Raw genomic sequence first — 13,642 nt, 5'->3', positions numbered from 1 at the left:
GCTAATCCAATTCCAATTGAGCAATGATGGACAGAATCAGCTACACCCAGAAAAAGGAACACTGGGAAATGAGTGTAAACTGTGAGCATTGTTTTTTTTTTTTGTTTTTTTTTGTTTTGTTTTGTTTTGTTTTGTTTTGTTTTTCTTCCCAGATTATTTTTACCTTCTGAATACAATTCTTCCTTTGCAACAACAACAACAAAATTCGATTCAGAACATATATATTGTACCTAGGATATATTGTAACATATTTAATATGTATGGGAATGCCTGCCATCTAGGGGAGGGGGTGGAGGGAAGGAGGGGAAAAATTCGGAACAGAAGGGAGTACAAGGGATAATGTTGTAAAAAAAAAATACCTATGCATATGTACTGTCAAAGAAAATGTTATAATTATAAAAATTAATAAAAAAAAGATTTAAACTGTAAGAGAAAGCACCACAGACTATCCTGTCCCATTCTCTCAAAGCAAAACAGGGCATAAGTAATAAAAGGAAGATTTTAACCCAGAGCATTTAACTCTAAAGCCGGAGATCTGTCTCACAATTCTCTGACTACATGATCAGGAAGGTTTTGGAATCTAAATAACTGTCTTAGGTTCACTGGGGCACTTCAGTCTCTGATGAGGTTCTGAAATCTTTCCCAGATCCCTAGTCCACTCCATGGCACTGCCAAGATCCCAAAGGAGAGGCCCTCCCCACCCCCAACTCTCCCTCATCCCCAACCCCACCTTCCTCAAAGAAAGCTGCCTGTCTGGTTTGGGCTGTTACCTCTGACTGGGAAAAGGCAGACTCAGGGCTGGAGTAAGGCCTTAGGGAGGTAAACACAGCGTAGCTCTAGAGCTGTCAGCAGAACCCTTTGCCAGGCAGCTTTCTCCCTAGGGTCCTTGGAGTACAATTGAGTCTCCACCCTCAGAGTCTGCCCTCCCTTTCAGTCTAGTCCTATCAGGGTAACTTTAGCAGCCCTCTGGCTGTTCTGGGGGTGATGGGGCTGGGAAAGCTCTAGCATCCAGACTCTTCTCTTGCCTCCAATTTTTTTCTTTTTTTCTACTGATATTAGAGTTCATGTTTCATACAGTCTTGCAATGGGCAGGAAGACCTTAGAATATAGAATTTCAGAGCTGGGGAAGAAGAAGTTGGGAGGGCCCTTAGAACCCAGGAGGTCAGAGCTGGGAGGAGCCCTTAGAACCCAGGAGGTCAGAGCTGGGAGGAGCCCTTAGAACCCAGGAGGTCAGAGCTGGGAGGGCCCTTAGAACCCAGGAGGTCAGAGCTGGGAGGGCCCTTAGAACCAGGAGGTCAGAGCTGGGAGGGCCCTTAGAACCCAGGAGGTCAGAGCTGGGAGGGCCCTTAGAACCAGGAGGTCAGAGCTGGGAGGGCCCTTAGAACCCGGGAGGTCAGAGCTGGGAGGGCCCTTAGAACCCAGGAGGTCAGAGCTGGGAAGGGCCTTAGAGACCATCTAATCTAACTTCTTCATTTAAAAATGATAAAACAGAGGCTCAAATATGACAAATGGCTTGCCCAAACTTGCCCAGCTGATTAGAGGCAGAGCCAGGGCCAGACTCCATGCCTTGGTCTTCTTTCTGTCACTTCCACCCTTGCCCAAGCCCTGTCACTTTCTGCTTTCTCTGTGCCAGGACAGCCCTCCATGGCTGTTCCCTCCTGGCCTTTTCTTCCTCATCCAAGTAGAAAAAGAGATGCTCTAAAAGTTATTTTCTCACTGGACTTAGTGTAGTTGAGAGTGTTTTTCAAGACATAAACATCTCAACTAGGTCTTAATATCACCAATATACGTATCCTAGGAGATAATTTGAGGGATGGGAGACACTATGGTGACCTCTCTAAAAAAGCCCTTGCCCTGTGCCTGAGGAGAGGCCAACTGGCTGCAAAGAGTCATGTATCTTTTTATTTCCCCCCAAAACTCACCTGTCGACCATCCCTCAGCTGCCCCTTCAGCAGGCTGTCCAGGGGGAAAGAGACAATATTATTCAGGTTCTGCACCTGGAAGAAACAGAGAAGGAGAAAAAACCATATATGATTATAGATCCAGGAGTATTAGTCCATTTAATAGAAGAAGAAACTGAGGTTTGGAGTGGTGATGGAACATTTATATTGTCATATACCTAGTAAGTGTTAGAGCCAGGATTCAGAGGCCAGGGTCCCATCACAAATCTAATACAAAAGTAGGGTTAGCTTTATTTTGGGGCAGACTATTGGCCTTTGCTTCCAATCTGCTGAGGCAGTATGGAGCCTGTTGGGAGCTCCCTGGCTTCCCTTCACCCATCCAGGCAAGGGATCCTCCCCTTCCTCCTCCTCAATAATAATTTACCCAGCTGTTACCTTATATTTACTTTGTATATACTAATATTTATATGTCCTCTTACTTGCTAAATTGTAAGCTTCTTGAGAGCAAGCATTATTTCATTTTTGTCTTTGTATTTCTAGCACTTAGCATGGTACATCAGTGACAAAAGCTTGCTGAATAAACTGAATCGAGTTGAACTATCCTGTCCAAACCCCCATTTTACAGATGAAAAAGCCGAGGCCCAGAGAGGGAACATGGCTTTTTCAGATCACATCTTCCCAACGCAGGAGAACTAAGCTTGGAGCTGAGTATCTGGGCAAGAAGGACCCTCCTGCCCCACCAGGATGCCTCCCCTCCAGATTTCTCACTTTAGCACATGTGGCTCCCTGGGATGGATGCCCTTCTTCCCACCTATCTTTCAACCTAGAACTCCTCTCCAGCTTCCCCAGGCCACCTTCAGCCTCCCTGTTCTCCCTATTTCCTCCCAGCCCATACAACTTAGCCCTGAACCTTCGTGTCATTGGGTAATGTCCCATGTGAAGAAAAGGAAGACCACGGTCTAATCTTGCTGCTGACACTTCTCAAATTCGTGGCTGTGGTTGGAACATTTCCTCTCTCGAGGTCTCAACTTCCTTAATTGTCATGAGACTTTCACTACATCTCTTACAAGGCATGGTTTAAATAGGACTTTATAAGCCTCATGGGGAAATGAACAGAAGGCCTGGGTTCTAATCTTGCTCTGCTACCTGCTACTCCAGAGATTTTCCCCTCTCTTAGAGGCTTTCTCTAATAACAATAATGGCTAGAATTTTTATATGGTGCTTTGAGGTTTGCAAAACACTTTTTATATATTATTCCTCTTGAGCCTTCATAACAACTCAGGCAGAGATGAGAAAAATGGGAGAAAGTTCTGGGTTCAAATTCTTCTGAAATACTTACTAGCTCTACATCACATTATGGAGATTAGGGACTTGTACAGGGACACAGAAGTATTCTGAGCTCAATTTCCTTCTCTGTAAAGCGGCCATTCAACTTTAAACCAATCTTGTCTTGTGCTCAGTTAGTAAACACATGAGGAAGGATTTGAACTCAGGTCTAGCACCCTATCCACAGCCCACCTTGAAGCTCTCCATCTTTGAAGCTCAACTAGACCCTGGGTCCTCCTGAGGCAGGAAGTGAATAGGATGGCAGGCCAGTACACCTTCTCTGCCCTTACCAGATTCTTGAAGAGGGCAGCCACCTCCCGAGTGAACACAGCCAGGTTCAGGAAGCCTGTGGACAGCTCGTGGTTGTTCTGGGAGAGGTGGCTATTACCGAAGGTCTCCAGGGCCTCACTGTACTGTTCCTCATTCTCCACGTGGGCTGGGAAGGGAAATCGGTGGGTTAGCCATTGGCTGGGCCAGGGAGAGAAGGTCTACTAAGTTAGCTGGAGGCTGGAGGCTGGTAAGGGGCACGGGGGGGCTGCTGGATGTCCCCGCTTCCCGCACTACCACCAACGCAGCCACTGAAGCTGCCCCTTCACTCACCAAGGCCAGAGCTATGAATCGTCCGGACTGATTTCTTAATTCGCTGCAGGATGGCCTGGTCCCCTTCAAGGGCCTAGGAAACAAAGAAAGGATGTTCTGCAAAACATCAACAAGGCAAGGGGCCTTTCTTTCTGAACTAGGGCCCAGGTCCCCCCACAGGGTCACACATGGACTATAGACCTTCTCCTCGATCCAGGAAACAAGAACCCTTCCCCCACCCTCACAGAATCACAGGATCTGACCCAGGAGAAACTCAGGAAGCACTTCGTCCAAACTGTAACTTAAAAGAAATCCTCTTCACAACATAACCCACAAGTGGCCGTATAGTTTTTACTTGAAGACCACTAGTGATGGGGCTCACTATGCTTCTGGGCAGTTTGCTATGGTCCTCCTGAGCCTTTTCCATCCAGTACAGAACTATACAAAAAGCACTTAATAGTGCCTACTGTATGAAGAGCTCTGTACTTGTCCCTAGGAAAGATACATTTTAGATGAGACTAAATAGCCCACAAGTGGTTATATAGTTTCTATTTGAAGTCCACTAGAGATGGGGACTCACTATGTTTCTAGGCAGTTTACTACACTCCTCCTGAGCCCATAGAGGTGACAAATGCTTTCCTTCCAGGACAGAACAATACAAAAAACACATATTAAATGCCTAGTGTATGAAGAGCCCTGTACTTGTCAATGGAAAAGATAGAGTTTAGATCAGATTAAATAGCCCACAAGTGGTTATATAATTTCTACTTGAAGTCCACTAATGATGTGGGCTAATTATGTTTCTAGGCAGTTTACTATGGTCTTCCTAAACCTTCTCCATCCAGTACAGAACAATACACATATTAAGTATCTACTGTATGAAGAGCTCTGTACTTGTCACTGCAATGATGAGACTAAAATCCCTGTTTTCAAGCAGCTTACAGTCAAGTGTATAGGCTAAAACACCCACACAAACTACTTAAATCAGGCAATATTTGATTATAATATTTCCACATAAGAGAACGCAGACCCTCCATTCAAGGCTATGCTGGAACCAATTTGAGAGTCAATTGTTGAATTTTCAGTGTGAGTATATTCACCTCAGAAATGACAATCATTCCCATCAGAGTTTGATTAATATTATTTCATTGATTATACTGAATAATAAAGAAAATGTTAATAATGCAGGTTACATTTAAAAGCACCTCATGAGTATATTCTTTGTTCTAGAGACCCATTTAATAAACATTTACTAGTTCACCGGGTTCTTATTCCACCTGAGGCCACATCTTCCTTCCTCTGGATCTAGATGTATGTGATTACTAAATTCCTTAACTTTGGGTTGGTTACTTCACTCCCCTCCCTCAGTTTCCTCATCACTAAAATGAAGGAGAGACCCTAGCTGGACGCTGAGGTTGCTCTAGATGCATACGCTTATGATTCCACATCAAATCTGGATATATATATATATATATATATATATATATATATATATATATATATATATATATATATATTCCACATCAAATCTGGATATATATATATATATATATATATATATATATATATATATATATATATATATATATGCAGCAAAATGACAGAAGTCAGACATTCCTGGAAGTCTGGGTCAGGGGCAAGTTAGCCATGTCCGTGGTTTGATTACATAGTGAAGATCCCTCCTTTCCATCCATCTGTGTGTATCCACACAGGATACACACAGGGCAGAGACTGAGAGCTCAATTCATCTAGAATGGATGTCAGAGGAGGAGATGGTGACTTGGAAGGAGATCAGAAAAGTAATCTCCATAAGGTGGATGAATAAGAAGTTCCTCTTTATAGATGGAAACTCTAGCCAGATAACATCAGTCCTACCATGGGGTTTGGAGATGTGTGCAAAGCTCTTTTATGGTTGTGCTTTAGAAAAAGCCAGTCTCAGATATAATCATAATTCAAACCAGTTCCAATTGTTCAGTAATGAAGAGAACCAGCTACACCCAGAGAGAGAATTATGGGAAAAGAGTGTGGACCACAACATAGCACTCTCACTTCTTTTGTTATTGTTTGCTTGCATTTTGTTTTTCTTCTCAGATTTTTTTTCTTTCTTTCTAGATTAAATTTTTCTTGTATAGCAAGATAAGAATTTAAATATGTATACATACATTGGATTTAACATATACTTTAACATATTTAACATGTATTGAATTACCTGCCAGCTAGGGGAGGAGGTGAAGGGAAGGAGGGGGAAATTTGGAACAGAAGGCTTTGCAAGAGTCAATACTGAAAAATTACCCATGCATATATCTTATAAATAAAAATCTGTAATAATAATAATATGAAAGATACAATCATAAAATGTCAGAGCTGGAAGAGACTTCTCAGAAAATAAAGGTTCAAATGTACACAGTAACGGTGATATTTTAAGACTTGGCCATTCTGATCAAGACCATTCCATTGTCTTGATCCAAGACAATTGTGAAGGACCCACGTTAAAAAAAATACTTGCCACCTCCAGAGCAAGAACGGATAAAGTCTGAATGCATATTGAAGAATAATTTTTAAATTTTTGATTATTTTTCTTGGGATTTTGTATGTATGTATGTTTTCTTTTGCAAGGTAGCTAATGTGGAAATATGTTTAGCATGACTTTACATGTATAATCAATATCCTATTGTGTACCTTCTCAAAGGATAAAAGGGAGAGAGAATATGGAATTCTGAATATTAATAGTTAAAAACTTATTTACATGTAATTAGGAAGTAATGAAATATATACATATATATGCATAACCACACACACTATATATATATGTATATATATATATACATATATACATATATATATGTATATATACATAGATATGTTTTGTGAAGCATTTGGTGCCAAATGATTTGCCTAGGATCACACAGCTATTTTGTTAAGTGTTTGAGGTTAGATTTGGATCCAGGTCCTCCTAACTCTAGCTCTGGTGCTCTATCCTCTGCATTATCTAACTAACCCTAATTAAAAAAAAAAAAATATATATATATATATATATATATATATATATATATATATATATATATTTTAAAACGTTTGCTGAGGCAATTGTAGTTAAGTGACTTGCCCAGGGTCACACAGCTAGGAAGTGTAGATTTAAACTCAAGTCCTTTTGTATTCAGAGCTGGTGCTCTATTCACTATGCCACTTAGCTGCCCCCTAAAATATATTTTTAAAAAAGAAAATGAAGGTTTGTAGGATGAAGGATCTAAATCTGGAAAAAACCAAAGTTTAAGACCCTCATTTGATAGAAGAAGCAACTGAAGCCCAATAAGATTAAATAATTTGTGTAAGATCATACAGCTAGTATCAGAGATGGCATCTGAATCCAGATCCTTTGACTTCAGAATCAGTACTTTTCCATACCTCTGGTTTTCTTCCTGACTCAGCTCAAGCACCAACTCCTATCCGGAGAGTTTATTGATCCCACTCTCTACAAATGTTGGCCCCCCTCCAAACACTTGAATGTGTCTTGTAGTTAGTTTGTATTTCTTGTTTCTAAACATGTATTCTCTCGCATTAGATTGGAAGCTCCTTTAGGACAAGACTATTGCTCTTTTTGCATTTGTATGTAGCAATGGGTGCTACATGGTAGCTACTTAATAAATATTGATTGACTAATACCACCTCTTCTCTAATATAAAAACTGGGAACATTCTTAGAAAAGAGTGTTAGACTTTGTATATATATTGTATTTAATTTATACTTTAACATATTTAATATGTATTGGTCAACCTGCCATCTGGGGGAGGGGGGAGGGGGAAGGAGGGGAACAGTTGGAACAAAAGGTTTGGCAATTGTCAATGCTGTAAAATTACCCATGCATATATCTGGTAAATAAGAAGCCATATAAAAAATTACTCTACTGAAGAAGTGGGGGAAAAAAGAAAAGAAAAGAAAAGAAAAGAGAGTATTAGAATAAGGTGATTCAGGCCAATTATAATACACTTGTGATGGAGAGAGCCATCTATATCCAGAGAGAGGCTTATAGGACTGAATGTGGATCATAATATAGTATTTTCACTCTTTTTGTGGATGTTTGTTTGTTCTTTCTCATTTTTTTTTCTTTTTGCTCTGGTTTTTCTTATGCAGAGCAAATGTGGAAATTGTTTGGAAGAACTGCACATGGTTAACATATATAGTATTACTTGTTGTCCAGGAGGGGGGGGGTGAGGAAGGGAAGAAGAAAAAATTGGGATTTTTTTTGGCAAGGGTATATGTTGAAAACTATCCTTGAAAGTATTTTGAAGGTAAAAAATTATTATTAAAAATTAAATAAAAAAACCAAAAAAAATGAAGAAAAGAGAGTATTAGAGCTGTAAAGGTCCTTAGAATAGAGTCTGTAAGAACTGGGAAGAGTCTTAGAACATAGGCCATCGGAGTAGGAAGGGATATTAGAAAAGAGAATGTCAGAGTAGGCCTTTAAACAAAGAATGTCAGAACAGGGAGGCCCCTTACAACCCAGGAGGTCAGAGCTGGGAGGGCGCTTAGAACAGAGTATGTTAGAGCTGGGAGGGCCCTTAGAACCCAGGAGGTCAGAGCTGGGAGGGCCCTTAGAACCCAGGAGGTCAGAGCTGGGAGGGCCCTTAGAACCCAGGAGGTCAGAGCTGGGAGGGCCTTAGAACCCAGGAGGTCAGAGCTGGGAGGGCCCTTAGAGCCCAGGACGTCAGAGCTGGGAGGGCTCTTAGAACCCAGGACGTCAGAGCTGGGAGGGCCCTTAGAACCCAGGAGGTCAGAGCTGGGAGGGCCCTTAGAACAGAGTATGTTAGAGCTGGAAGGGCCCTTAGAACCCAGGACGTCAGAGCTGGGAGGGCTCTTAGAACACAGATGTCAGAGCTGGGAGGGCCCTTAGAACCCAGGACGTCAGAGCTGGGAGGGCCCTTAGAACACAGATGTCAGAGCTGGGAGGGCCCTTAGAACCCGGGAGGTCAGAGCTGGGAGGGCCCTTAGAACCCAGGGTGTCAGAGCTGGGAGGGCCCTTAGAACCCAGGAGGTCAGAGCTGGGAGGGCCCTTAGAACCCAGGAGGTCAGAGCTGGGAGGACCCTTAGAACCCAGGAGGTCAGAGCTGGGAGGGCCCTTAGAACCCAGGGTGTCAGAGCTGGGAGGGCCCTTAGAACCCAGGAGGTCAGAGCTGGGAGGGCCCTTAGAACCCAGGGTGTCAGAGCTGGGAGGGCCCTTAGAACCCAGGAGGTCAGAGCTGGGAGGACCCTTAGAACCCAGGAGGTCAGAGCTGGGAGGACCCTTAGAACCCAGGGTGTCAGAGCTGGGAGGGCCCTTAGAACCCAGGAGGTCAGAGCTGGGAGGGCCCTTAGAACCCAGGGTGTCAGAGCTGGGAGGGCCCTTAAAACCCAGGACGTCAGAGCTGGGAGGGCCCTTAGAACCCAGGAGGTCAGAGCTGGGAGGACCCTTAGAACCCAGGGTGTCAGAGCTGGGAGGGCCCTTAGAACCCAGGAGGTCAGAGCTGGGAGGGCCCTTAGAACCCAGGAGGTCAGAGCTGGGAGGGCCCTTAGAACCCAGGAGGTCAGAGCTGGGAGGGCCCTTAGAACCCAGGAAGTCAGAGCTGGGAGGGCCCTTAGAACCCAGGAGGTCAGAGCTGGGAGGGCCCTTAGAACCCAGGAGGTCAGAGCTGGGAGGGCCCTTAGAACCCAGGAGGTCAGAGCTGGGAGGGCCCTTAGAACCCAGGAAGTCAGAGCTGGGAGGGCCCTTAGAACCCAGGAGGTCAGAGCTGGGAGGGCCTTAGAACCCAGGAGGTCAGAGCTGGGAGGGCCCTTAGAACCCAGGAGGTCAGAGCTGGGAGGGCCCTTAGAACACATTATCAGCACTGGGAGGGCTCTTAGAACAAAATATTAAAGAAAGTTAGAGAAACTGAAAATCTAGGCAAGGCCCCAAGAAAGCACTCAGCTGAAGTAGACTGAGGTTGGACAGGGAAAGGACTTATTCAGAGTCCCACACTGACTCGTGGCAGAACCCCCCAGCAGAGACCTAGGGCTACTTCTTGGAAGGCTGCCAGGAAAAGGAGGAGGGGCCCTCAATGACAAGTGTGCTCCCCAAGGGGGCTGCTCTGCCCAGAGTCTAGAAATAGGCCAGTGGAAGTGAAGGACGTGTGGGTCAGGCTGTCCCCACTCTCCACCTGTCCTAACTCCCCAAGAGAAGCAGGAGTACATGGCTGCTGCTGGCTGCTCTTCTCAGAGGGGTGGGGGGTCCAAGCTTTGCCAAGCAGGGCCCTTGGGGCAGCCTTGCTCCGGGAGGCCCTGGCCTGCATTCCTGCCTTGGCACTGCCTCTGCTGCCCTGGCTCCCGCCCCTCCCCACTCCACAGCCTTGCAGGAGAGAGTCCCTGGGCATCTTCCAGCTGCCTCGTGACTCCAGACTCATGGGCAGCCCTCAGAGACGCAACAATTGGAGAAGCGAATGACTTGGTCTAGTGAGAAGAACACAGAATTGGGAGTTGGGCAAGCTGGGCTAGTGTCTCCAGAGACTCTACCTCTTAATACCCAGGAGACCTTACCAAACCACTTAAACCACCGTACAATACAACACGATGAACATTTATGAAGAGCAAAGCATTGTGCTAAGCCTAGGGATTTTAAAAAAGAAGCAAGTAACTCTGGGCCTCAGTTTCTCCATCTGTAAATCTGGAAGAGATTATAATCTAGTTCTAAATCGTATTATTTTATCATTATGAACAGATGCCAAGAATTGGGAAGGCCCTGGGTGCTAGAGTTGAGGGGAGCTTCTGTCATCAAAATATTCATGCACTCTGTGCCCTTTTAGGCTTCCCCAAGGGAAAAGCAATAAGAGAAACTTTTTAAATGGCCTGTTACAATGAATTTGAGTCAGAGGACCTGGATTCAAATTCTAACCTATGCAAGATTGAGAGAATCACTTAATCTTGCTGAGTCTTGATTTTCTCATCTATAAAATGGGTTCCTAGTAGATAACCTGGAAGATTCCCTCTAGCTCCAAATTTTATAAGAGGGGTACCTGCATTTTTTTTTAAAGAAAAGACCTGAAGAGCCAAGGTCTTAACTCGAGCATAACAGTAAATAGCTTACATTTGACAGCAAATTTTATGGTTCATAAAGTGATTTCCCTTACAACAACCTTATAAATAGGGAGTGCCGGTATTATTGTTCCTAGTTATAGTTATAAAATTGAGAGTGAGCAGGAGTGTGCAGTATGCTAGCTTTCCTAAGATCATACAGCTAATAAGGGACACCCCTGGACTTCAAAGCTAGGTTTTCTGACTCTAAACATGGTTTGATTACTATGTCACTTTACATATTTCAGAGAATGAATGGTAGAATTTCAGAAAACAACATAAGCAAGCAGTTTAGTCTTGGTTAATAATACAACTGACATTTGTATAGTATATCAACTCTGCAAAATACTTACAGGAGCCTCATGACGATCCCGTGAAGCTGGAGGGGGGCCCCTTAGAACCCAGGAGGTCAGAGTTGGGAGGGCCTTAGAACCCGGGAGGTCAGAGCTGGGAGGGCCCTTAGAACCCAGGAGGTCAGAGCTGGGAGGGCCCTTAGAACCCAGGAGGTCAGAGCTGGGAGGGCCCTTAGAACCCAGGGGGTCAGAGCTGGGAGGGCCCTTAGAACCCAGGAGGTCAGAGCTGGGAGGGCCCTTAGAACCCAGGAGGTCAGAGCTGGGAGGGCCCTTAGAACCCAGGAGGTCAGAGCTGGGAGGACCTTTAGAAATATTAGAATTGGGAAGATTCTGAGAGCACAAAATGTCAGATGTAGGAAGGCTTTTAGGGCAGGGAATGTCAGAACTAGGAAAGGTCCTTAGAACACAGAGTGTCATAGCTGAGAGGGTTCTTAGAACATGGAATATCACATCAGAGAGGGCCTTTAGGAGAGAGAATGACAGAACTGTCAAAGGTCCTTAGAACACAGAATTCCAGAATCAGGAATAACATTACAATGTCAGTTAGAAGAAATATGTTGAGAAATATAAAGAACCTCAACATCAGGATTCCTTTCTGTGTGAAAGGAGTTCTCAATGGAAATAGAATCAGTATTGCAGTATCACAAGATTCCCTCAGGAGAACCAGGTTCTAATTCCAATTTTGATCCCTTACTCTCTGATCTTGGGCCATTCACCTTGAGTCCAGGTCTGCCACATGAGGATCACAGTATTTTCATGAGTTATCCCACAGGGCTGCCATCTACGTTTGAACTGCTAGTGGGAAGGCCTCAGAAACTTATTCCTTTACAGAGAAGAAAATCCTAGATAGAAGTGGGACAAGCTAGTCATGGGCAGGGCAAGTCAACTTTCAGGCTCCTGAACCTTTCCCTACATGGCACAGTTGGATTGGTCCTTTCAATCCAATAATCTATTTATAATGAAATAATTCTCTTTAAAAAAGTTTTCTTTAAATCAATATTATTTTATTTTTACATTAACTTCATTTATAAACATATCCCTCTCTCTTCCTCTGCCCAGTGAGACATTCCTTGTAACAATTTTTTTAAAAAGAAAAAAAGCAACTCAGCAATTAATTTTGACAATAGATGCCCTGTTCCATACCCATAGTTCCCCACTTCTCCAAAGAAGGGAGGGAGGTATCTTTTCTCTTCTCATATATAATAAGGAAGCCTAGAGTACTGAGTCAGAGAGTAGCTTTTTCAACCTCTGACATCGCCTGGCTTATCAAGCTCTTATCAAGATCTGAGCATCTAGAGGTGAAGTGGGCAGAGGACTCGCAGTGGAATAGCAGTGGAATAGCAGTGGAACAATTCTGATTTGACCTCAGACCTTATTAGCTTAAATATTTTAGCTGTGTGTTCTTGGGAAAGTCACTTAAACTGTCTGCCTCAGTTTCCTCAATTGTCAAATGAAGATAATAATATCACTTATCTCTCAAAGTTATTGTGAGGATAAAAATGGCATATTTGTCCAGTGTCTGGATAAATGCTTATCATGATCATGATCATGATCATCATTTGCTGACAAGACTTGGTAAAGAAAGTTTTTTTCTCTATGAGAGCTTTCTGTACCAATGAAGTCTAGATCCAGACCCAATTTTCCCTCTGGAAAAGCAGTGTAAGCTTGAAATGTTCGATTCATTTTTGGTATTTTTCTTTTTCTCAGCCCACCCACCCTTCCTGGCCCAGAGTAAGGAGGGGGGGATTCTCCAGCTCCTCTGTGGGTGGCCAAGGCAGGGAGAAGGTGGGGAGTGAAGAAGGTACAATCTTCCACCCTAATGACTTGGCAGTCTTTGCCAAACCCAGCCAAGCCCTGCCCATCATCTGCTCATTCCCCCTCAGGAGAAAAGCGAGAATGCTGATGGCTCCAGAGAAATCCTTCCAAACCCAACTTTCCCTGCTCAGACTCCAAAGTGCCCCTTCCACCCACACGGGAGGAGGAACACTCTTGGCCAGAGTTGCCTCTTCTCCTGGGGTGCCAAGGGGGAAGAATGAAGGGAGGGGCTGGACTCTGGGGTCCAGCATCCAACTAAACAGTTCTCTTTGGGGAGCTACAGCAGGCAAAGGAGGAAGAAACTGAGAGAGGAATATTGGACTGCTTGCTGTTTTGGGGAGGCAGGACAGGGGAGAAAAATTTGGAACACAAAGTTTTGCAAAGGTGAATGCTGAAAATGATCTTTGCATGAATTCAGAAAAGTAAAATACTATTGGAGATGAAAAAAAAAAAGAAACAGAGAAGAGAAGGGATTATAGTGGAAGAAATGGGAGGGGGGCTTCCCAGGGGCAGTGAGTGGACAAGGAGAAGGCCTCAGGGCTGATTCAGGATGGGAAACTGTAGAGAATCCCTTCTCTGGAAGCAACA

General features: G+C 44.0%; 1 protein-coding gene across 2 annotated transcripts in view; it reads right to left on the bottom strand.

The window, feature by feature from the left end:
* ASAP3 (ArfGAP with SH3 domain, ankyrin repeat and PH domain 3) overlaps positions 1–13,642 on the bottom strand; it is a 68,558-nt gene that overhangs the window by 35,851 nt on the left and 19,065 nt on the right. For both annotated transcript variants that reach the window (XM_074305885.1, XM_074305886.1), the window contains exons 2-4: positions 3,828–3,900; positions 3,518–3,663; positions 1,923–1,997 (exon numbers count right to left, since the gene is read on the bottom strand). In XM_074305885.1, the coding sequence (XP_074161986.1) occupies positions 1,923–1,997; positions 3,518–3,663; positions 3,828–3,900 (294 nt within the window). The remainder of the gene's footprint in view (positions 1–1,922; positions 1,998–3,517; positions 3,664–3,827; positions 3,901–13,642) is intronic.

Source organism: Sminthopsis crassicaudata, chromosome 3, assembly GCF_048593235.1.
Source record: "Sminthopsis crassicaudata isolate SCR6 chromosome 3, ASM4859323v1, whole genome shotgun sequence".
Lineage (NCBI taxonomy): Eukaryota > Metazoa > Chordata > Mammalia > Dasyuromorphia > Dasyuridae > Sminthopsis > Sminthopsis crassicaudata.
Note: the sequence above shows the minus strand (reverse complement) of the source record. Positions and strands in the feature narration are given on the sequence as shown.